The sequence below is a fragment of the Zingiber officinale genome, chromosome 2A, assembly GCF_018446385.1.
Source record: "Zingiber officinale cultivar Zhangliang chromosome 2A, Zo_v1.1, whole genome shotgun sequence".
In the NCBI taxonomy this organism is placed as follows: domain Eukaryota; kingdom Viridiplantae; phylum Streptophyta; class Magnoliopsida; order Zingiberales; family Zingiberaceae; genus Zingiber; species Zingiber officinale.
Window position 1 is genome coordinate 152,320,716 of NC_055988.1, and position 24,367 is coordinate 152,345,082.

Below are 24,367 nucleotides of genomic sequence, written 5' to 3' on the forward strand. Positions count from 1 at the left end.
ATGAATGTGGAAGCCTGTAGATTATCTCATCCCCTATATATTCTAATGTTGTTGAGTGAAATCTCTCGTAATTAATTCATCTCTATTTAATCAGGTTATCACCCTTTTGCACTAAATTATACCCAAATGGAAGGTTGAGATTATGGAATTAGATAATTTCCTAGAAGGCCTACTTAACTTTTTAGATTTCTAAAAAGGCACATCGTATTTGGATTTTTATTAAAAGACTCACTTAATTCTCTGAATTTTTGGAATATACTTTCCATTTATTTGAGTCTTCAATTAAAATAAAAAAATAGCTTTTCTTATTTAAATCAAATCAAGATAAATATTTCATCAAAAAGTTTTATATAAAAATCATTGATGACATTAAAAACTTTGTGATTAAATTCATAATGATCTCTTAAATTTATCCATAATTTTAGTTTTTATTTTGTTTTTTTGAAAATACGGTTAATAAAAAATGAAATAATAAAATTGATCTCTTAATTTTATTTATTTTCTTATGGTTAGGTATTAAATAAAAATATTTTTATAATTTATTATTAATCACCTTTTTAATTTTTATTGAAATTCTAAAATTAAAATATGGATAAACGAAAAAATTATTATGAATTTAATCACATAATTTTTTTTTTAAAAAAAGAGTTTTAATGTTATTGATAATTTTTATATGAAACTCTTTGATAAAATAGTTAAAATTTTACTTTTCTTATTTTTAGTTTGATTCGATTTAGAGGGTGTTTGGCTAAGCTTATAAGCTCTCTAAAATAGCTTATAAGCTGTTTTGGAGCTTATAAGCTCTTCAAATTTGTTTGGTAAATTTTTTTCAAACAGCTTATAAGCTGTCAAAATAAGCTGTTTTGGAGCTTATAAGCTATTTTTAAAAAAGTATGGAAGAGCCTACTTTTTTAAAAAATATCTTATTTTAATAATTTGTTTCTCTAAAATATCCTTATATAATTTCATAAATCCCCATCTTATCCTCGATAAATTTTTATAAGCTTAATATCTTTTTATCTCCATCAACTTTTCTTCCAACGTTGTATCATCTTCTCCACCAACGTCTCTTTCTAATTTTCTCTCCCCCGATGCAGAAATTCGCCCAAAACCCTCTATTAATAAAAATATCAAAACTCTCTATTAATAGTATTATACCCTTTTTGGTAATTTTATTAATAAAAAGATCTTATAATACCAAACACATCAATATCTTTAAGTTGATTGTAATAAGTTCATCCAAACACTTTAACAACTTATTTTTAAAATAAGACCTAACAACTTATAAGCTCCTAAAGCAACTTATAAGTTGTACGAGCTTATAAGCTGTTTTTAATAAATTTAGCCAAACACCCTCTTAATTAATAAAAATTAATTTTTTATTTTAATTTGGGATTGAAATAGACGGTAAATTATTTTGGGAATTAGAGATACTTAAACATCTCTCTTTCCATCTAACATCAACCCGACACGGCTCTTAAAGCAACGGGTCTTCAATCTGACCGTCCACCTTCCTTCGCTTCGTCGTAGATCTTCCCTTTCGTCTTTCCATCTGCGGCCGTAGGCGAACCGGCGAAACCGTTGGCCTCAAAACCCCAATCCACCCACCCCGCCTGCCCCCGCCCGGCAATGGCTTTACTGTAAGGATCTCATCTCCTCCTCGATTCCCAGATCGGATTCGGCCATGTCGAGCTCCACCGCGGCTAACTCATGGACTCCTCTTTTGTCGGTGGGGCGGCAGAGATCTGTTTGCGCCAGGGCGAAGTTATCCGGATCTCTGTGGAAGGTTCGTAGGCGGATCGCCTGCGGTTGCAGCGCTCCTCCATGGAATTCGAGGAACGGCCATCCGACCGCTGAAAGCTCCGTGAGTTCGTCAATCTAAATCAGCGGCATCCATTAGTTGTTTTTTTTTTCTTTTGCTATTTGTTGTTTTGGGATGAATAACGAGTTTCTAGATCGAATTCTTCTCTTTGGAAATTGGGTATCGAGCAATAAAGGACATGTGTTTGCCCTTCTGCAATAAAGGAGACATCTTGCCAACAAGAGAATACAGAGTTTTACATGAAACTTACCCTTGGCTTATGATTAAAAATTCTGTTAAAAAAATCTTTTAGCTAGTTTGGCAAAAATGATGAACCAATAAAAAAAATTTGTATGATAGACATGTCTATTTGTGTCTTCATTATTGTATAATAGCATTTTCATGCTAGTCTATGTTATTGAAACATCATCCTGGGTCTAATATTACCGGCTTGAAGTAGTAAATACTAATTAAGGATGCCATGCCTGCTTGTTAAACTTGAAATTGTCATAGCTCATAACACTAGGGATAATAGTACAGAGAAATTTATATAGTAAGGGGGATGCACAATAGATTGAGCAATAAGATGAGTTAAGAAAATAGGATTTGTGGGCTTTCTTCTTAAAAATTAAAATATCTGAAGTATATAATGTTTGAAATGCCAGTTTAAAGCTTTTCCGTTTATTCTTTCTGATTCTAGCTACTTTTTTTTTTGGAACAAAGGTAGAATTTGTCAACTTTTGGACTCTGAAACTGGAATCTTCATATTTAATAGCAATATTTGTGTCAATAAACTAGATTTCTGAGTCTGAATATTTTGTTGCATGTCTAGTTGTTGTACTAAAATGTAAAATCTGAAACTTGTGATGGAAATATTCTATAGTGCTTATGCTGTTAAATAGATGCTAGTCTCAACTTCTATTATTCTGATCAGTTGCATGATTTTCATGTCAGACTTCATCATTATCAGAGAAGTTAGGAATGGATAAACAAGGAATTGAAGAATCCAATGTCCTCATTGAGTGTAGAGATGTTCATAAATCTTTTGGCGATAAACGAATACTAGAAGGAGTTAACTTCAAGGTAAAATTACGTTCTTAATGTGCTGCATTCATCTCTGAGTATACCTTAGTGTTCAATCCAAATGGTTTTTACCAATATAAACTTGTATTATAAATTAAAATATTGTTTATAAGTTTCCAGAAGTTCTTATGATCACCTAGTATTTTGCTTTACTTGTTTTATCAAAATTGTATCTCATTTGATAATATACTGAAAATGGATCTTATACACACTTTACCTGTAGCTTCCACGGAGTTCAGTCTGTGACTATAAATTATTATTATTTTACGAATGTCACATATATTATTATTTTATGAACAGTTTTGAATCTTCAATTGGAGTCTTGTTTATGCCAGGTGCACACTTCTCGAACCTTAGTTGTTGTTTTTTTACTTGTTCAGATTAGACATGGAGAAGCTGTTGGGATAATTGGGCCATCAGGAACTGGCAAATCAACAATTCTGAAGATCATGGCTGGTCTTTTATCACCTGACAAGGTATCAGCTATTTATTTTCTTTTATCTATTTTTTTAGTTTCTCAACTTAGATTGGTCAAACAAGTTGTTTTGTTGGTTGTTTTGGATGCTCCACCTGTTAAAATGTAAGCTAGTTGTATTTGTTATTTTACGGATTAGTTCTGTAATGATGTGCAGGGAGAAGTCCTTATATGTGGGAAACAGAGACATGGATTGGTCAGTGACGAAGAGATATCAGGTCTTCGGATTGGCCTGGTAACTCCCTTTTCTGTGATTTGTTGTCTACTCGTAGTGATTAACTTCTCAAAGGATTCGGAAGGCATTATGTATTTGATCAAGCCTGGGCGAGATATAAATTAAGCAACAATTGCTTTCTAAATATCCAAGTCTTTACTGATTGATAATTTAATTTGCAAAGAAGATACAAAGGATTAGTTAATCAGCTAATGAGCAACATCATAGGAGTTCTTATTCCATCAATCAGGGATGTGAAATGGTTCTGAAGGAGGGATTGCATGTGATTTGTTTCTGCTGAACTTTATTATTTCACAAAATTTATTCAGATTTATGCCATTCACATTGCAACCAAAACAAATAAAAAAATTTGACAAGACAATCAAAAATGGTTTTAGTTTGACAGTGACACACCTTTTAACATTGATTATTTTTGAAGTAAAAAACTTTTCTTTTTGAGGCTATGCAGATTCAAATTAGTTAACTAATGGAATCTGAAACCTCGTAGGGTCTCAGATCCTTGGATCATTAATTCCATAGTCTATGCTAAATAAAATTTAATTCAGTTTCTTTTTCCAATTTTTGGCATATCTAGTTCTTGGCATTTTATAACACAAAGGCTAATGGTTTAGCCAGTAAAGATCACCAGCAAATGATCTCATAACGTATTACTTAACAAAGCTATTGTGCCTAGTTGTACCATTTTGAGTTACTTAACCAAACTTGATCTGATATAGAATTTTAGAAACTGTCCATATATCTGAAATTTTAACCATAACTTGAGTGGAAATTTATCCTTATTTCGTTGTTCCATTTGGCTGATGAACGATACAATACTTAATTCATTGTAGACGAGTAATTATATAAATCATCAAAGAATTACTTTTCTTTTACTGCATTTGTACCTCTGGAAGATATTTGAGAAAACTTAAGTTCATCATTGTGTATTCGTTATTGGTTTCTAGCTTTATGCAATTGATTGGATAAACTAATTTTCTTAACTTTACTGGTGCAGGTTTTCCAGAGTGCAGCGCTTTTTGATTCCCTCACAGTACGTGAAAACGTCGGTTTTCTACTGTAAGGAGTTTCCATTTCTTAAACATTCTACACATAATATTGGATCCACATTGGCCCTTTCTTATACGCATTAATATGTTAGGTATGAGAACTCACGCATGCCAGTGGATCATATATCAAACCTTGTGACAAAGACTTTGGCAGCAGTTGGTCTGAAGGTAACTTTGCATTTGGGATATTACCAATAGTCCCCGAAGCTTCTCCAACAAGAGTTTCTTTCCCTCCATGTATATTATTGTTTTTGTAGATAATTGAAACTACAAGATTACTTTATTGAACTATTCATGTACATCTTCTGCAGCTATATAATGCCAAAATGTCTGTTAGATCTGTATTTTCTTTTTTAATCAACTAATTGTTGTGTAGTGGTTGATTTTTCTGTAGATGCAAAGATTAGAACAATTAGATTATTGTGCTCAAATTATGTTGGTATACTTAAGTGAATTTCTGCAGGGTGTAGAAGACCGTATGCCTTCTGAACTCTCTGGAGGCATGAAAAAGCGTGTAGCCCTGGCTCGATCAATAATTTTTGATGAAACAAAGGAGATAATAGAACCAGAGGTAAGCAAGATGCTTATTGTTTATCTTTATCAATTTATGGACGTTAATAGATGCCACTCTGAGCGACGTCCTCCTAGATTTAATTTATAGCTAAAACATATCAAACATGTCTGTCAAGCATCCAATCCATTTCTTTAGATATTTAATGCAACCCTTGTAGTCTTCTTCCTAGTTTTGATTAAAGACAACCTATTGAGCGATTCTCTCTTATGTTCTTTGCCCCTGTCTTTTTAGGTGCTTTTGTATGATGAACCTACTGCAGGACTCGATCCAATTGCATCGACTGTTGTGGAAGACCTAATTCGTTCAGTGCACAGCACGGGGCAAGATTCCCTGGGACATACGGGAAAGGTAGCATCGTATGTGGTTGTAACGCATCAACACAGTACAATAAGAAGGGCCGTCGATAGGTACTTTGCTCCCTTGTGCCCTTTCTTGCATTTCATTTCATGACCATGTCGAATAATTTGTACATATACATTTGGCAGATTGCTATTTCTTTACCAAGGAAAGGTTGTCTGGGAAGGAATGACTCATGAATTCAACACCACATTGAATCCTATTGTGAGACAGGTCCGGCTTCAAATGCTATTGCTTTCTTCAGTATTTTGAACAGGATGTTGGCCCAGTTTAATGAGACAATGGAAACCGGGAGTGCCACCGGTTCCACTGCCAGTCTGGTTTTCGATAACACTAGTTTTTTTTACATTTTCTCATGTTTCTTCCTATGCAAATTGTTTAAGTTTTGTGTTTCTTTGAAATTGCAGTTTGCATCAGGTAGCTTGGATGGCCCCATCAGATACTGAAGCCTTTCCGAGCCTATTTTCACAGGGAATGAGGTCTAATATTTTGTCTTTTGCTGTTAAAGTTCGATAAGCATGTTCTTAAGCCGGGCTTAGCCTTGAATATTAAATGATAGCAACGTCTATTTGTTTCGCAAAAAATAATTTACAATGATTTTTCAGGTAAATTTTCATAGGAAAATCAATTAGTTTCCCTCTTTTAGTTGTGAGATACGAAAAATATTTCCCCCTTTATTTCTTCCCTCCCCCTCTTGATCACAGTTAACCTAATTGCTCTGCTATAGCTGCAACAGTATAGAAGAAGGTTACTTGAGAAGGATCATAGCTGAGGTTCATCTGTAAAAGGTATCGACACTCGTATGCTTCAGATAAGAATGCGGTATCGTTACAATCTTCGAAGCATCAACACGTCGGGAAGAAAGTCCTTGAAGTCTTGTTAAAATGTCCTGTGTTTTCTCTAGCAAAAGAATAGAAGTTTCAGAGATATAAACACTAACCTAACTCGGTACTAATAGCAGCGTTAGTACTAATGCATCACTGATGATTTGGTGCAAATTGTAACTTAATGGGTGCCAAAATAGTTATGGTTGGCCTTTCAGCTTTGACAAAGCTCATGAAACCGAAGAATAAACGCTAACTCAAGCATATGCAAATCGCTAACTCGCCAAGCATAACCTGACCATGGATAATCAGGTTCTTTTCCTATCCCCCAGCATGTCAGGAGTGTATTAATAAAAGTATTTAAAAAAATGTAAAAAAATATTTTCCTTTTGAAAAAGTATTTAAAAATAAAATAAGTTATTTTTTTATTAAAAAAATTGGGCAGAAGTGCTGGGCCAGCCACACCCGACCCGATAAGATGGCCTTGTTCGGCTTAATCCGGCCTGATTAAAATTGGGCCTTCGTTGGCACATGACCCGGCCCAATCCAATTCACACCTCTACTGAGATATTTTTTTCCCCATACGACAAATTGATAGCCGTTTGATCGTTCCTCTCTTATCCATTTACGCCAGTAGAGCGACGGCGGAGGCCGCCGGAGAAGGGATTGATATCGGCAGTGCGAGGCAGGCAATGACGGCCTCCCTAGGGTTGCCCTCCTTCTCCTCGTCTCCCATTATTTCCTCCTCGTTTCCTCCGCCGAGCCACAAAGCGCTCGCTTTCTTCACTCCCAGAGCTGATCGCACCACCGCAACAGGTATCATTTTAGCATGGAAACCTGCCTTCTTGCTCAAATCCTCGGTTATATTTCCTGTCTTAACGGAATCGTTGTTCGCGATCGATTTGTGATGTGTTCTAGTTAGCTTAATAAAAATTGTTCATTTCACCACTTTAGTTGATTTTCTTGCTTAATTTGTGCTTGTGATTTAATCTCTCGTTTGTTCAAATTTGTTGACATTGCTCATTTGCCTTTATTGCGAAAAATATGATTGGCTTGTATCTGAAGCTTATGTTCTTGCGTCAGTGTGCAATTCTAGATACACAAGGCTTTCGAATTCTTCTTTGGTATGTGGGAGAAGTGACAAATTGTAAACAGTCGCTTTGAGTTAGTAGTATTGATATTGCTCCCTTTGCATTAAGTTGTTGTTTCTTTGGAACTAGATTCTCCACTTTCTTGTGGTGGTGGAACAATATGGCGCCTATGAATGATTTTGCTTTTCCTTTACTTGCTTGTGATATAGGCAACACCATACAAGTCCTTGTATTCTTCCTTGGCATTTTGGAGGGTGCCTTAAGATGTGGACTTTTGCTTTTTTGAGAGGATAGTCGCAGATATCCTTATTGCTCAATCTTTTTTTTCTAGTGATAGACTGTGAAAGTTGGTTTGATATTGTTCACAATTAATTCAAGATACAGTAATTCACTGAAATTCGCCTAATGTCTGCATTGCCTAGTTAACTCTTGGATGAGAACTTAAAAAATTACTCACAGGCTGGATGCTCTTGACCAACAAGTAATTATAGCCCTAAAAGATTGCATTGTAGTAGACCTTTATCTTCTCATTCATTTGGGAAAGCTTTTATTATTTGACTCTTTATGAAAACTAAGTTCTTGAAACTAACTTTTTGATTTCCCCTTCCCCCTAAAATATTGCCTCATTTTCATAAGATTTAATAATTTTTGTGATCTGACCTACTTTCTAGTTTCCTAGCTAAATGAAATATTTATTTATTTTTTAGCGTTGTACTTATTCCACAATGAACCACCAAATATTTGGAAAAAAAAAACATCTATGTCAATATGAAGATCTGTCTTTGTTTCCCAAACTCACTTGCTCATCAATCATTGCTATCTTCACCGGCTTCCATTTCAAGTTGCTTTGGACTAATGCTTCTGAAAAGTTGTATGTTATTTGAAGCTTAGCAATAGATTAGGCAACTAGTTACATAACCATGGATTGCAATAATTTATTTTTAAAACAACTTGAGCTTTGGGCGCATTCATATTTCAATCAATCTGAGTTCAACTTGTTTAATTAGCTGAATGTGATGGGTTTGAGAAGGTGTTATTTATCTAAATGAGCTCGAGCATAGTTGTTACCAAGTAGGAACTTGATTTAAGTTGGTACTTGACTAAAACTCAAACTTGAATTCAGAAGCTCTCCCAGGCATGAACTCTTTTCGAGCTTGATTTTAGTTCAGCCTGTTGTCGGGCTTAAGTCTGATTACCTTGTGAGTGATTTGGCTTGTCTGTTGCTCTCTAGTTCAGCATTATACAGATTGTTTTTCCTTTATCACTTTTTTTAATATTTATAAACGTTTCAATATACTCATATATTCACACGGGTCTAGGAACTTGCAGGGCTAGTCAAGCAGTTGACTTGTTTCCAACTATCTGGCCCGACATCATGGTTCGAGATGCGGTGCCAGAGGATTATTGGGGAGTGGCAGATACTCATTGTAGTTGTTTCTTTCCAAATTGTAGGTTCCCAATCAATCTTCTTCTCAGGATCAACCGCTGTGTAAGGTTGCTTTCTGGGTTCCCAGTTCCTCTAGGCAGTATGTGGGCGTGTCTTGTTGCTGTTACTGGTAGTCCAGTGAACAATAGCTCATTTATTCAGAGGGATGATCTTGAACCAGAAGACATTGACAGCATTAAGAAAGGATGTGTAGCTGGAATTCTTACAGTTGATACAATGGCTGACTTCCTTCCTAGGAAAGGTCCACTTCTACAAAGAAGGTAATTTTGGTTTCTAATCATCAATTATCTGCATATACCTTCATTGCACTATCCAATCAGATTCACTACAGTTTTACTCGTCTTGCATTATAAATGGATTTGTGCGCCATAAACCTCCCAACAAGTCAGTCAAACCACAATGTAAAATGTATAAGTTCATTAGCAACATATTAATCTGAATAAATTCAGGATATTTTTATGATATAGTAGTCTTGCTTTACAGACAGACCTGTGCTTTAGTGGGTCATGACACAGTTCGATAAGATGTTCAAACCAAGATAACATGGTGTGAACTGCTTAAGTTATAAATAGTCTTGCATCACGTATGGATTTGTGTTTGACCGTTGCATAAGATAATTGAACCATAACCATATAATTTAGAATGCTCAAGTTCATTAACTATGCATTGATTCTAATAGCCCTGAACATCAACGCAAGACCATAATTGTATCAAGTAGTATTTGCCTGAAATGATGTTAACTGTTGAGAGTGTGTTTGTATTGAATTTGAAGCTAATATCGCATTACTCTTAATCCATATTCATACCCTCCCTGTTGGAGGATACTGAGCATGCTTCCTTGGTTCTTTGTAGAACAAGAATAGCATACATATCAAATGTTGCGGTTAGGAAGGCGCACAGACGAAAGGGGATTGCCAAGATGCTCATGGCCAATGCAGAGGCCCGAGCCTGGATTTGGGGATGTCGTTCTGTGGCATTGCATTGCGACGTAAACAACTTAGCTGCTATGAGATTATACAAGGAGCAGGGCTACAAGTGCATACAGGTGCCAGCAAATGCAAAATGGCCCAAACCAAGGAGCAAACCAGGTACCCAGTTTAACTTTATGATGAAAATTATAAACCCTAATGCAACCCCTTGATTAGGTTTTACATCTACTACTCCAACTTAATCATATCTATGATATATATACCATCAAACTGCTAAAGGGCTCAACGCAATTGTTGCTTTAGTTCATAATAAAACCAATCATAATGTTGTACAATTGTCTCCTAATCTTCACCTAATTAATTTTAGTATACTTAAAATTGAATTCCCATTGTATAAATTTCATGACACACTTGTGAGGATAATTCTTATACAACAAAGTATAGTTGTAATTCATTAAATCCAGTCAAAATTCGTTGTTTGTGCTTTTGGATTTCCTGGTGAATATTTGATGTCCATTTATAATTTACAAATGCAGATTGATTCAATTCATCATCCAACCATTGACATATCTATTCAGGTTAACTATATGCTTCTTATCCCTCGTTCAGCAAATTCTTTAATTTAGTTTGTTGTCATTAAAATATATAGTTGAATCTATTATTGGCCTTTTTCTGTTAGATGATAGCATTATTGTTAGGAGAGTTAGAATTGTTCATCACTAGCTTAAGTTCATAAAATTATGTGTTATATGAATATCTTTATAGCCTGTGGATGGGTTCACTTGGGTCTGGATCATTTTATTCGTTGCCAGAATACCTTGGACTTTGGTCGCCCCCACCTCATAATCACTTGTCGATTGTCCCTAATCCTTAGACATCAACATTATTGCATCAAAGATGATTTTTTTTTCTTTCATTATTGTATTTTATATATTCTATCAATGGTACAAGTGGTCATGTAGATAGTTGAAACAAAATGACAAGGAGGACACCACCCTCTTCTCAGTGATGTTGAAGTAAGGGGAAAGGAAAGATGGTTGATGGCCCATTCCATTTATTAGAAGCAAGCCCCTAGTTCAAACATGCTTTTCGAAAATTTAACTTACTTTACCCAATGCGCGAAAAGCTCTCATCCAACAACTAAATTGTTACGTCGTATGCTTAGGTTAAAGTTGTGCCAAAATTGACCTAAATAACACTGACTAGTATGTGAGGGTTGCGCCGAAGATATTTGAATAAGAGGCTTAGTTATGTTCTTATTCTAAATTACCTATATAGACTACAAATCTACAATCAAATAAAGTTTAAAATACCTTTAAATCCAACACTTTTATGAAGTGAATCGATTTGTAGAATGTTTAAATATATTTTTAACTTTGGCGTAATTTATATCAGGAACATGAACATTAAAAACCAACACCTCCAATATTAATTCCTCCTCCTTCCCATTGTGATATTGTGTCGGTCACCGACGGGTCTCACTTTATAGAACTCAATTCTTTAATTGTATAAATAAAAGCTTTTTTTTAAAAAAAAAAAAAATCAGATTGGATCTTAGATTCTCTTTAGGTAATTATTTATTTATTTAATGTTTTCAGATACCCCCTTGGAGTTTTTAAATTAGCTAACTAGCCTTCATAGTTTCAAAATCATTAACGCTGTGTTGGCATTTTATAAGATGAAGTAAACTTTGAGAAGCCAAATGAAAATGTTTTTTTTTTTGAAATTTTATTTTATTTTGTTGTGATATTAAATTTAAAGTCAGAATTTTGAATGTGGTGCACAACAAAATGGTTGGTGGATCGATCAAGAAATGATTGAAGACAGCTCTCCATGTTTGATGTGTGGAATGCCACCCCATTTCAACTTACAGACGGTAGCAAGGAGACCTTTTGTTCGAGAAGAAAAGGAAAAATCTTACGACTCGTTTTTTGTCTCCGAGTTGAATCAATAAACTTAAGGGGTAAAATTTTAGTAAAAAGAAGCGCAAATGACCTTTATCAATGAGTCAAATTCGTCGGCATAATGCTAATAGTGAATTGAAGTCACCGGCGAGGTTGTAGTTTCTTTGCAATAAGAGGTCTTAGTAAGGTCAAGATAAACTTTTGAAATGAGTATTCAAATTTAGTTTGGTTTATTTTTTATGAGTTTGAGCTTGGTTCGTTTAGATGTTATCAAGCTCTCAATACAAACTTGGTTTGAGTTTGGTTCGAGCTTAGCTTGAGCTTGGTTCGTTTAGATGTTATCAAGCTCTCAATTCAAATTTATTTGAAACTTTTAGTTATTTGACTGATTATTTGGTTTGATAATTTAAATTTATTTTATTTTATTTTATTTTATTATTTATTTAATATATTGAAAAGAGTTTTATTAATGAATATTGTTCGTGAATATTGTTCACGAGCATTGTTCACGAACGTTAATGAGTTGAACACAATGTGTTCAAGTTTATTTATTTAGGTTAACGAGCTATTCAAAATTGTTTGTTTAATTAATCTTATGTATATTGAACGAATATAAATAAATTCTTACTAAGTTGAATGTTAAATTTATTTACGAATATTTGGTTCATTTACAACCCTAATGGAAATGAGTTGTTTGATTTGGTAGAATGAAAAGATTAAAGGAATTAATGTGGCAAAAGGCGATTCGCTCGCCCCCAGCGCCTTCGTCAATCCGTCCCTAGGTCAACACGGATGAGATAAATCACGGGTGACTATTAGTCATTAGTGCAAATGACCAAGATTAAAGATTAAAGGAATTAATGATCCACCAAACAAAGTGATTAAGGCTTGATGCATAAGCATTGTCATGTCATGTGGTCACGTGAGCCAAGTCGCATTATTCATTGTGCCCTGTCCACCCTCCCTCATCACATGGCAGACATCATCATCCATGTGGACTCGCACATGACCTGCTCATCCATCTAAACCCCATCAGTAAATATTAATTAATTAATTAATTAATTAATAATTGTCTAGGGCCAGCTAACAATACGTAAACGAGATGAACGTTCGATTCGATTAGGAAATCTGATCGAATTGACTTTTAGTTCACAAGTCAAATCGTTGCCTACAACTCCTCTCCAACTAATTAAATTTTACTGGAATTTCTCAAAATGAAGCACAATTTCCACCGTACAAATTTAATCGATTAAAGCAAATATTATTATCATTATTATAAAAAAATTGCAATGATGCTATTGCACGTCTCAACTATTTGTTAGCTGGATTACACTTGAAATTTTCATCGTACAATTTTTTTTACAAATATAAAATTATTTTATTTTTTAGCCATCTGTGAACGCTGTTATAAAAAAAAAAATTAAATATAAAAAATAAACATGAATAAATAGACAGTAGAATTCATAAATAATGAATATGAATATTAAAATGAATATATATTAATAAAAAATTATTAATATAATAAATACGTGGCATATTTTTTTTAAACGGAGACGTTCAAATTAAGTGACGGGATCTCCTAGATCATTTTTTGTGGTCCAGAGGATGTGTCATTTATATTTGCGATCGGATCGCGATCCGGCCGTAAATGATTATGATCTCTTCTTGGATTCACTGTCCCTATCATATTATAATTTTTATTCAGAACGGACGGTTGAAAGCCGTCCGAAGGACATTCTCGCTCAGCGTCCAGTAATCTGACCACTTATCCACCATCGGAGATCTCCGGGCGGCCTCCGGTCGTCCATTTCGAACAAAAATTATAATATGATGGGGGCAATAAATCTAGAAAGAGATCGTAATAATTTACGATCGAATCATGATTACGATCCGATCATAAATATGAATAGTACATCTCCTAAATCATTAAAAAATGGATCAACATATCTGTGCTCTCAAATTAAATACGAATACACAGATGCATTTAAATAAAAGGATAAAAAGTTTCTCACGGATAGTTTTTAATTTGAATCAATTTAAAATTTAGATTATCTAATATTCAGTCGACGTAAAATTAAAACATGTGATATTATTTTTGATAAAATAGCAATACGAGTGGATGGATAGAGATAAAATAATAATAGTTTGATTTTTTTTTAAAAAAAATATTATTTTAAAATGATATTTACTTTTTGGAGGTGAAATGTGTTTCTCAGTAATTGAATGCATACGTGTCCAGAGTAAGGGAACGCCGCCACGTCAGCGGGGCCGAATCTTTCAATCTCGGTCGTCGTCCCCGACACCCCGAGCAGCTATTAATTCCCTCCCCTGTTTCACCTCTGCTCAGCTTTGACGACGAATCCTGAGGAACAAGATGAGCGATTTCTACTACGAGATCGACGACCTGCTCGATTTCCTCAACGAGGAGGACGAGGAGAATGCGTTAGTAATGGTGAAGAAGCCCTGCAATGAAACAGGGGCTTTCCTTCTCCCTCCCCTAACTCCTCCTCCGGCCGCCTCTCCAGGCGGCGGCGGAGACCACTACCTTGAGTGCTCTAGTAACCAAAAACAAGTACGCTTCTTAGTTCTTCCATTCTATGTGACATTTGAGGTGTACTAATTGTGGATTTACCTTTAATAGTTTGATGAGAAATTGGATTACTCGACGCCGGCGTTCCTCGAAGAGTGCGATTCCTTTCTGGTCGACGTTCCACCCCCGAGCGCCGCCAGCGGCGCCGCCAATATCGATGCTTTCGTGCGAGACTCGAGTCCGATCTCCGTTCTCGAACCGGCCGCCAATTCCAGTGGGGACTCGTCTTCTTCTTCGTCGTCGTCGTCTCAATCTTCGACTTCGGCTTCCCAGTCCTGCGGCAGGGCGTTCCCCGCCCGCGCGCGCAGCAAGCGCCGCCGCCGCATCCCCGCCGCCTTCTACCTCCCTTCTCCCCCCTCGCATCCCATAAACGAGAGCTTCGGCGCGTCCGAGTCCTTACCTGTTCCGAAGAAGAAGCTAAAGATCATAATAAAGAGCTCGGCGGCCAACGCGGCGACCGGGACAGAGGAGGAATCGGGTTCGCCGGGGTTGAGGAAATGCACGCACTGCGGGATACAGAAGACGCCGCAGTGGCGAGCCGGGCCGACGGGGCCGAAGACGCTCTGCAACGCCTGCGGCGTCCGCTACAAGACCGGGCGGCTGTTCCCGGAATACCGACCGGCGGCCAGCCCCACCTTCGTGCCCGACCTCCACTCCAACTCACACAAGAAAGTGGTGGAGATGCGGATGAAGGCTTCCTCCACGGTCGTCGGCGCCGGCCACGACGACGGCTGCGACCTCCTCCAGCATATTCGCCGCCCGCATTGACGCTATAATTACTATTAAGTACCTTTGTTTTTGGAGGGTGTCCGAAAGGGAAATATTTTTAAGCAATTTATGCGTTATCAATTATCACTTTATTATCATTATTATTTTCATTAAGTTTATATGTAGGGAGTTAGGACATAGCGATTATTTAATTAAGTAGGCAATGTTTTTTTTTTACCTAATTATGAAGATAAACTTCATTTGATTCGAATAAATTTTGAAACTATATATATAATAAATATCCTTATGGAGATGATCTACCAGATAAAAAATCTTGAAATGAAACAAAAAACTACCATCCTAAGATTTGTTGTTGGCTTTAACTAAACACCTTGTTAGAAACACAAGTAATGGTTTCACCTAATGACCATCATACTTTAACTAGTGATTTTCTTAATCCAAGTTAAACAAAAAAAGAGTCATTCATCGCGATATTTTAAGAACTTAATCTTGAATAGCTGAAGGATAAAATAAAAAAGACACGAAATTAAATTATTGCTACGATAATGCAGCAGAATCCAAAATTGTCAGAGCACCCAAAAAAGTACTACAAAGGGGTTTAGATAAAGTGATAGTGAATTCTAGAACACTCGCTGAACTAGTAAAAGGGGTTGGGACTCTTTTCTTCTACCTTGAAGCGTTTGGATTATAAATGACAACCTCACATCTAACAATTCGTAACAGTTTATTTTATGAGTTGGTCTTCAATGGCCTCCTGATGGATAGATCGATATGAACGTACGCGATATACGCAACAAAGAATAAGAAAACAGAAGATACCAACATCAAGGGCTCCGCAAGCATGAAGATTGGGTTGAAATCATAATAGACCTGTTGCGCAAAGATAGTTCAAATAAGTATCATATTTTTCAGTTTCAGCACGTTGAATAGTTGCTTTCTTAAATTTAAATGTAACCCAATGCGAATGCAATCTAGCACTATGGTGAAAATGAGGAGAATTACCTGGAATGGGTAGTTATGCTCTGGTACAACATTTCTCTTCTGGAGCACCAATGTTGTCCTCCCAACAACATCGAGATATGAATAAGTCGTCTGCACAGTGACAAAACAATTAGACATTACTCTGATCTGGCATAACAGGCAAGAAACATTTAGCTAAGAACTTTTTTCGATCTTCACTCTAAATAACTAGAGAGATTTGTGCACCATGCTCTGTCATGTGGAAATGGTGTGGCCAAAACGAACTATGCCATGGTAGAGGTCTAGTATGATTTTTCTTTTGATTTATGAAAGCCAGTTCGGATACCATGCAGTAGAGATTAATGTTTTGCTATCATAGGTATACCAAGATTATAGCATTCTGTTTCATCTTTGCTCAATATCATTTAACAGAGTTGGCAAAATAGGGTTGATATGCAAATTGAGTTACCATACCAGTCATTGTAGGCAAAGGTCAAAGATTCATGCAGCCCATACGCATAGTTGAGACAAAGTTTGTTCATTGTTGTGGTAACCATGATAGTCACTTCAACAAAATTGACTGACTCTTTTAAGATGGGCGTGAATTTAAAAGAACATTTCAGTCAGAAATAACTGATCACAACTACAATGATTGGAAATTTGTTAGAAGAAATAAGTTTACCTCATAAAAATAATGATAATGTAATAGTAGTTCAAGAAGTTGCAGATTTGGCAAAATTACGAATTACAAGAATGTTTTTACAAGTAGATATTGAATCTATAATCATGTTAACTAAAAAAAGAATGTTTCACCTATTCACAAGTTATGTCATGTTAATATCTAATTTCATTCCATCCTGAATACCTAGAACTTAAACTGAGCATATTAGGTGCATTATATCGCATCAGAATCAAGTGGGCAGGAATCTCCATGCATAAAGAAAAGGAAAAAAATATACTTATCACATGAAAAAGACTTAGTAAATGTTGCATTACTATTTATCAAGTAAATCACTAATTTTGAGTATAAACATTTACCTCAAGATGTTGATTCACTGGAAAGGGAACTGCAGCTGTAGGATTTCTTGATCCCTCAGGAAGAATAACCTGAAGCAGAAGACAAGTTTCTTTAACAAAAATTCACCAAATCAAGCCATCTTCTTTATAAGTTTCATAATTGCAAAAGTACAATGCTCAAATAAGATGTAACATTTATACTGTTCCTGTAAACAAATATGATATAACAGTAAGAAACCTGATCAAGTACTTCAGCTACAAAATAATCAAGTACCTTGAGTCTTAAACATTAGACACTATGTATTTTGCTTCTCAAACATGCATAAAACACCTGTATCCATACCAAATATGACTATAACATACTGGTTTTCCTCATAAGCATATATTATATAGGTGAAAGTCGTATCTGAATTAGGAAGTAATAAAAATGATATGCATTTCTAAGTTGCATTTTAGATAAGTATTCAAATTTAAAATCATTTTTTTCTACTGTTGTAATTACTTAGTTCTTAAGTTGTCTAAGTCCAACAATTTTATAAATTCACAAACTCATCAGATTCATGCCAAGTATTAAGCAATGACACATGCATAGGTAATTGTACAGGAGAATATAATACGCCTATATGAACCACTAGTATTAGGTTTTGCTTTATGAGGGTTTAAGTTGTGTCCCTGTATCTTAGGTTAGTGAGTGGTGATCACTGGCAGAGTAGTGAAAATTAGTTGGGTAGTAATAGTCATTTTTTGAATTATAGTAACAGTGAAAAGAAATCATGGGAGTATTGGAATACAGTTTGTGCAGGAACAGCAATCTGTGTAATGTGAAGACGGGACATCCTGTTAGAGGTGGCAATTATTTTGCTTATTCATCCTTTTCCACTTTTAAGCATGATCATTATATGCTAGGTTGACATATAGGAGTGTCACAAGAGAACGTTAAGTTGATGAACAAATGTCAAACAAAGGGATCAATTTTTCATCAGACGTCTGCTACTGAAATCCATGGGTCTTCTTTTAAGAAAATTCCATTATTCTAACGCATCTATTATTATTTTTTTTATAAGTTCTATTCCATTACAAACTAATGACAAGGTAACTTAAATAACCTATAAAAATTCAGGGAACAAACGATAACACCATGAAACAGATTCTACAATTGCAGACAGACCTAGCAAAAGAAAATTGGTGTTTTTTCAAATGACTCCATCATAAAAGTTTTTGAGCCACAAGTATGAGGAGAAAAACAGTCTCAAAAAGAAAATTAAACATGGATGAGGAATCAACATAACAAGATAATTCATGTTGTGTACTTATACCTTAGTATCCAAGGACAAATTCCAGAATTCTACAGAGTATAGAACTTGCCAAAGCAAAAGAGGACAAGAAGACTTACTTTAACTGTTAGGTCATCAACCACCGTTTCAATCAGAGGGCATCCAAAACTGAAGTTAAGATAACGCCGGCCATCAGATGATTCAAACAGGAAATCTTGCAATGGTAGCCCATAGCCAATAGTGAAAGTGGCCTTCCACCCTCCAAATAATGGGTACCTAGGTTCAATTTCTAGTTCCGACTGAAATCCATAGCAAAATAAGTTAGCTTGAAGATCAAAACATACCATCTCTAACAAGAAAAATTATATCAATTTGAAAATTTTAGAGGCTCAAAGGAGACCGCACTCATCGAGGCAACTGAGTAGCAGATTAATTTATCTTAAAAAAAAACATGGCATTCCATCTTTCAAACATGTCGAGTTAAAAAGGAAAGTTTAGTAACTAGTCAAATGCCAGATATCATGAGTTGGCTATCTGGAGCATAGCACTCAGTAACATCCCAAGACAGTTGATATTTAAACACTAGCAAAGTCAAGTGGTAGTGTCGGCAGCACCTATATTGGATATTTATTGTCATCTGATAGGCACTGACACTGAACCAGATATTTCAAGGAATGGAAATCATGCATGAATGGTGTTCATCACTGTGCAAAGTCAATCTTTAGAGCAAGAGATATTTGCATCAGATTATAGAGAATGCATAATAATTATCAGTACCTTTTGAGAATTAATTCGCAAATGAGATGATGAGATGTTCCCAATATCATCACGGTAGTAGACTGAGTGAACTCTAGGTGGCAACATTGCAAGCAGAGTTTTGAAGGAAGCACTGAGTGATTGCCTAAACTGATAATCAAGCCTACATGGATGTTTAGCATAAGTATCATATACCCAATAGAAATAACCCCAAGCAGCCATTGTTCTCAAAAAAACAATGCAATTTCAAAAGCACTGTTTGATAATTCAACTGGAGCATTCATTAGTTCCTTACTGAGAAATAAAGTAGAGAGACACAAAACAATAATACACGTATACAACCATATCTAACTCGACAAATGGTGAAGAAATGATTCCAAAAGAAAGCAACATGTTAATAAAAAAACTCCTTACATCTTAACATTGCTAAGCCCCTAATATCCTATACAAGAATTAAGTTGATAAGTCATAATATGAAACTTTGGACTAAAGTCACTAAAAGATAGAATTTTTTTTTTTTGAAATTCAATTTAATTACTTATATACCAGGAAGAACAAAAAAAATATTATTTATTTAATAAGACGACAATGGAGGGACATAATAGAAAAGAAGAAAATATGCATATAATTTTAATGACATAGAAAATGCTTATAATAGAATCACCAAACAATTATTCTCATGGGTTTTAGAGAAATAATATTTAGTAATCACATGAATGTGAAACAGGACATGTATTATAATATAGTAACTAGTGTTAGTACTACTAGAGATATTTTAAAACAAAAAAATCATGATTAACATAATAGCTATGGACACAACTTTGAGGACTATGATGGACAGGTGTAACTAGAAACAAAGGTTGGACAACATATTCAGATCAGATGTAAAATAATATTGGGGAGGAATTCAAGCTTAAATGATATCTGAAAAATACTCGTTAATCTGTCAAGAACATACAGGAAGTTTAGACAATTTCACATTCATTACTAGAGTCAAGCACAGAGAAATACAATCTTTAAATTTCCTAAACTAACCTTGAAAAAACTCCTTTATGTCGTGCACCAGCATGTTTCAATCTGTAGTGGTCCCTAATCTGAAGGTTTCCCCAGTGTGAAATTTCTATCTCACGCACAAGTTCTTCAACAACAGCAAATGGATTGTTATTCTCAAAGTGTACAATTACTGGAGAGAATGAATATGGCAAACGATCATGGTAAGGTCCATATCTTGTCTCAGAACCAGAACGAGCAGTTGGTTCTACTTTTGTATATGATTCAACCTTACTGCTAGGAGTTTTTATATATACAGTTTGCTCCACAATCGTGTAAGGTGACAGAATAGTTGCACTATCACGGTAGTAAACAAGCTGTGGTTCTGATTGGCTAATCTCAGTTGGAAAGGGCTCGAGGGAATGAGTTAGCACATAAAGTGTTTCCACTGTGGTCATCTCACCGGACTGCAATGGACTGCGTAACGTAACAGAGTAGAGCTGAGCACCATTAGGTGCATCAGGAGAGGAAACAGGACTCACGGAAAGAGGCACGTAAGTCTTCTTCTTGCGTTTCCCTTCTACGGTGGATGCTTTAAGAATTGCCAAATGTTCAGACTCAGTCGGTGAGAAAGCAATAAGAATTTCAGGAACTTCAGGTGCACCATAGTTTTCCACCTACAGGAGTTCATGGAGACCAATAAAATTTTAATTTTTGGAGGAACACTATCAAGTGCAGCACCATCAGCTCCAGTTAATTAACATTTTGAAGGAATTCCAACATTAGGAGGGAAAAACAAACAGTTCAAATTTACATCTGAAGTACCTTCAAAGTCAAGAAAACCCTTGCGATTGGCGAAGTCAAGTCGATCTGCAATCACCGACCAATGCAAACAATAAAGATTTAGAACGTTATTGAACATAGGTTTCGCTGCAAAACATGCAGATTAAGAAGAAGAAAGGCAAACAAGGATGAGATAGTCGATCGATCTGTAATCTGATTGAGCTCCCCCGTCGAGAGAAGAGATCTCACCCTTTTCTCCGCGCTGAGGACTCGAATCTCCTGCGTAGAAGAGACAAATTGGAGTAAATGAAAGAAGGAGAGGAGGAGGAGCGGAACGATCGCCATGGCGGCCGCGGATCTCGTTCTCCTTCCCATCCCTTCGACGACGACTCGCCTCGCTCGTCTTTGCTTTCCAGTATTTGACACCGGACCGGCTGATCTCGGGCCACGTTCGAAATCGAACCGGGTCTAGAAGCTAAACCCGATTTGTTTTTTTTTCTTTCCATTTTGATTTGATTTAATTTTAATTTTATTTATTTATTATTATTTTTATTATTATTTAAGTGGAGATCCTATAGAGTAGGGATGAAAATTTATTTCGAATTCAGTAGAGAATCCAATATTAGATCCCAATGGAGTAGGATATTGAAAAAAATTTTAGACCAATTAAATAATTAAAAATTTAGATATGAATATTTTTTAATATAGATATGAAAGGAATGTGATAAAATTCTATTTAATGTGATAAAATTCTATCTGTATAAATTTATTAAAATAATTTATTTATTTTAAAGGAAACTATAAATATTTAGGATGATGAATAAGATATAAATACCTGATCTTCGATAAATGTAGGGATCCGATTAATATAGAAATGAGTAGGGAGACCAATATAATAGATAGCAATGAATATGAAAAATATAAAATTTGATTCAAATTCGACACATTCTCCTCCCTAGTTTGAAAATTTTTGAATAACTCTACATTAAAATCAAAATATAATATAAAAGAAAAAAAAAAAAGGAGACATTTCGAGAATACAGTTTCGATTTGTGTATTATGAAAATTTAGGTAATGAGAAATTCTAAAACTTACTTGAGCATCTAAGCTGAAAAATCGACAACATTGTTGGAAATATGTCCATAAACGGATATTTATTATTAATTATTGAATTAAATAAAAGAAGTATTTATTTTATTATTTGATTGTTTTATACTTACTTATATAAAATGAATATCTATATAAAATCTATAATATATTGTTGTAACTATGATTTTAACATATAAGATTGTTATATACAAGAGGATTAGAATCATAAATAATATATTTAAAATGTCCATGATTGATTAAAGTATAAATTTTTAATTGGTAATCATAAATGTAGTTTGTTGACATTATGAATATGATAATCTTATCCGAATAGCCAATGTAATGACATTAAGTAGAAGCATTTTATATAATATGATTATATAGAACAAGGACTAGATATGATTTAAGTGTCTATGTTTAAGTACCGTTACAAAAACTCAAATCAACATCACTAAAGTAATCATATGTAGATCAATATAAATCCTGAGTAGTCATAGACTCCTTGTTTGTATTAACATGTCTCTTGATTTGTTTGTTGAAATCTATTTTAAATAATAGGCGTAACACTTACATTTTGGAGACTCAGTTATATATTCAATTGAGAATATGATTTATAAATACAGAATCTGTAACTTCCGAAAGGATGCTAAAATGATTCACTTGAGTGTAGATTCTAGCACTGAATAGTTTGAGTGCTCTAATTCATAATTAGATTATGAATTAACTGTTCACTAATGAATCAATGGTACTTAAGGTTTTAGATACAAACAGAGAGGTAAAATGATAATTTCACCCAACTCTATTTGTTGTGACAAAAAAAGGCGAATACACTCGCCCCAGCGCCCCCGCCAACCCGTCCCAGGACCAATACGGAGGAGGTAAATCATGGGCGGCTACTAGCCTTTGGAATAGTGACTAGCACATAAGGGAGACATTTACCAAACTGTATGGGTAAACTTTTTATAGTGACCGACACCACCGCCGAAACGGCTCCTTATTAGAAACCCCCGAAGGGATTTTTGGGTGAACAGTACCGCTTAATTGATAAGAGCCTGCGCAGGGGGGTGCTTGAACCTGACACCTCATTCAAAGGGTACCACGTCATAACCAGAGCACCCCTGGTTCGATTGTTCACCCAGCTCTATTTGTGGCAAAAGGCGATTCGCTCGCCCCCAGCGCCCCCGTCAACCCGTCCCTAGGCCAACACGGAGGAGGTAAATCACCCAGCTCTATTTATGAACCATGAATGGAGAGTTGATCGACATGTAATTATTATATCAATGTATTGTTCAAATGTTTTGAGTAAATATGTTCCATAATTCTCAAGAGTTAATAAATATCTTGGAGTTAATAAATTAGATAATTAATTAAAGAGCTTTAATTAATTTTATCTAAATTTATTGAAGCTTGAAATTACGGGTCCATGATTCCCAAACCATTTCGTATAATACTCTTAAATAATTAATTTGATTAATTATTTATTCTCACAAAATTTATTAACTAATAAAATTGTTTACTATTTTAACTAAAGGGAATATTCTATTTGTAATTTGATTATAAATAAAATATAAAAGAAAGAAATCAAATATATGGATATTCTATTTGTAATTTGATTACAAATAAAATATAAAAGAGAGAAATTAAATGTTTAGATATTCTATTTGTAATTTGATTACAAATGAAACAAATAAAATATGAAATAGAGAAATCAAATATTTGGTAATATTATGAATATTCTTACAAAATTTATAACACACGTTTTTTCTCTCCCACTTTTTTATAATAAACATTCCCCTTTTTCTCTCCAACGTTACTTTCTTCCTATGCCATATAATACATGTCTCCCTCTAAAGATAAGAGAATTTATGGTGAAAAATTCTATAGTTGATTTTTGTGAGAAAAATTAGGAGAGTTAGTCCATACTTATATCCATCAGTTGATTCAAAGAATTGATAAGGAAGATCGTGATGTTGAAAGAACTCAGACGATTTGTCAATTTTAGATACTAACTAAAGATAATGATTCTAATTTTTTTTTAATTTATAAAAAATTTTATAATTAAACAAGAGCATTTGTTCGATTAAATAAAATTAATTTTTGTGAAAAAATTTTAAAAGTCGTTTAATCTATTTATCACAACTTTCGCGCATCGAACAATTAAAAACCAACAAACATACCAAAGGAATCCCACTGTGCGACGAAGTCAAAAATGTACAAGACCACTTTAATGTTTGAAAAAACAAGTATCATTCCTTTCGTATCTCCTTGATCGAAGTAACCCAAATACGACGCGGGAATTGGATAGATCCGGTATACATACTCATATTTGACAATTAGTCCTCTGTTAAACTTTAGGCTCTATTTACTTGAATTTTTTTTTCTATGCTTATTGTGTAAAAAAGGATGGATTATA

General features: G+C 34.8%; 4 protein-coding genes across 4 annotated transcripts; 3 read left to right on the forward strand and 1 right to left on the reverse strand.

Annotated features, from left to right (window-relative positions):
• The first annotated feature begins 1,531 nt into the window (after positions 1 to 1,531).
• On the forward strand, positions 1,532 to 6,195 carry LOC122042753 (protein TRIGALACTOSYLDIACYLGLYCEROL 3, chloroplastic-like). The gene is made up of 10 exons (XM_042603053.1): positions 1,532 to 1,864; positions 2,756 to 2,884; positions 3,265 to 3,360; positions 3,517 to 3,594; positions 4,589 to 4,650; positions 4,733 to 4,808; positions 5,104 to 5,211; positions 5,446 to 5,621; positions 5,700 to 5,784; positions 5,979 to 6,195. The coding sequence occupies exons 1-10, from the start codon at positions 1,685 to 1,687 to the stop codon at positions 6,015 to 6,017; spliced, it is 1,029 nt and encodes a 342-aa protein (XP_042458987.1). The 5' UTR covers positions 1,532 to 1,684; the 3' UTR covers positions 6,018 to 6,195.
• Positions 6,196 to 6,981: 786 nt separating this feature from the next.
• On the forward strand, positions 6,982 to 10,389 carry LOC122042754. The gene is made up of 3 exons (XM_042603054.1): positions 6,982 to 7,211; positions 8,806 to 9,193; positions 9,786 to 10,389. Exons 1-3 carry the CDS (start codon positions 7,088 to 7,090, stop codon positions 10,072 to 10,074), a joined length of 801 nt encoding a protein of 266 aa, XP_042458988.1. The 5' UTR covers positions 6,982 to 7,087; the 3' UTR covers positions 10,075 to 10,389.
• A 3,646-nt stretch (positions 10,390 to 14,035) lies between these two features.
• LOC122040161 (GATA transcription factor 1-like) lies at positions 14,036 to 15,281 on the forward strand. Its single transcript, XM_042599505.1, has 2 exons — positions 14,036 to 14,338; positions 14,408 to 15,281. The coding sequence occupies exons 1-2, from the start codon at positions 14,141 to 14,143 to the stop codon at positions 15,122 to 15,124; spliced, it is 915 nt and encodes a 304-aa protein (XP_042455439.1). The 5' UTR covers positions 14,036 to 14,140; the 3' UTR covers positions 15,125 to 15,281.
• A 309-nt stretch (positions 15,282 to 15,590) lies between these two features.
• On the reverse strand, positions 15,591 to 21,281 carry LOC122042755 (dolichyl-diphosphooligosaccharide--protein glycosyltransferase subunit 1B-like). Its single transcript, XM_042603055.1, has 8 exons — positions 21,115 to 21,281; positions 20,908 to 20,952; positions 20,128 to 20,759; positions 19,114 to 19,255; positions 18,456 to 18,635; positions 17,084 to 17,152; positions 16,088 to 16,177; positions 15,591 to 15,955 (listed from the first exon to the last, which is right to left on the reverse strand). The coding sequence occupies exons 1-8, from the start codon at positions 21,238 to 21,240 to the stop codon at positions 15,815 to 15,817; spliced, it is 1,425 nt and encodes a 474-aa protein (XP_042458989.1). The 5' UTR covers positions 21,241 to 21,281; the 3' UTR covers positions 15,591 to 15,814.
• Positions 21,282 to 24,367: the final 3,086 nt, after the last annotated feature.

What these genes read in the sequence shown, in the direction of transcription:
- LOC122042753 (XM_042603053.1), top strand. Translation starts at nt 1,685, where the DNA reads ATGTCGAGCTCCACCGCGGCTAACTCATGGACTCCTCTTTTGTCGGTG. An exon ending in CAGGTCTTCGGATTGGCCTG is followed by an intron (nt 3,595 to 4,588) that starts GTAACTCCCTTT and finishes TTACTGGTGCAG; the next exon opens with GTTTTCCAGAGTGCAGCGCT. An exon ending in TGGCAGCAGTTGGTCTGAAG is followed by an intron (nt 4,809 to 5,103) that starts GTAACTTTGCAT and finishes GAATTTCTGCAG; the next exon opens with GGTGTAGAAGACCGTATGCC.
- LOC122042754 (XM_042603054.1), top strand. Translation starts at nt 7,088, where the DNA reads ATGACGGCCTCCCTAGGGTTGCCCTCCTTCTCCTCGTCTCCCATTATT. An exon ending in TGATCGCACCACCGCAACAG is followed by an intron (nt 7,212 to 8,805) that starts GTATCATTTTAG and finishes ACACGGGTCTAG; the next exon opens with GAACTTGCAGGGCTAGTCAA. An exon ending in GGTCCACTTCTACAAAGAAG is followed by an intron (nt 9,194 to 9,785) that starts GTAATTTTGGTT and finishes GGTTCTTTGTAG; the next exon opens with AACAAGAATAGCATACATAT.
- LOC122040161 (XM_042599505.1), top strand. Translation starts at nt 14,141, where the DNA reads ATGAGCGATTTCTACTACGAGATCGACGACCTGCTCGATTTCCTCAAC. An exon ending in GCTCTAGTAACCAAAAACAA is followed by an intron (nt 14,339 to 14,407) that starts GTACGCTTCTTA and finishes TACCTTTAATAG; the next exon opens with TTTGATGAGAAATTGGATTA.
- LOC122042755 (XM_042603055.1), bottom strand. Translation starts at nt 21,240, where the DNA reads ATGGGAAGGAGAACGAGATCCGCGGCCGCCATGGCGATCGTTCCGCTC. An exon ending in TCCTCAGCGCGGAGAAAAGG is followed by an intron (nt 20,953 to 21,114) that starts GTGAGATCTCTT and finishes CGGTGATTGCAG; the next exon opens with ATCGACTTGACTTCGCCAAT. An exon ending in TGCGAATTAATTCTCAAAAG is followed by an intron (nt 18,636 to 19,113) that starts GTACTGATAATT and finishes TATGGATTTCAG; the next exon opens with TCGGAACTAGAAATTGAACC.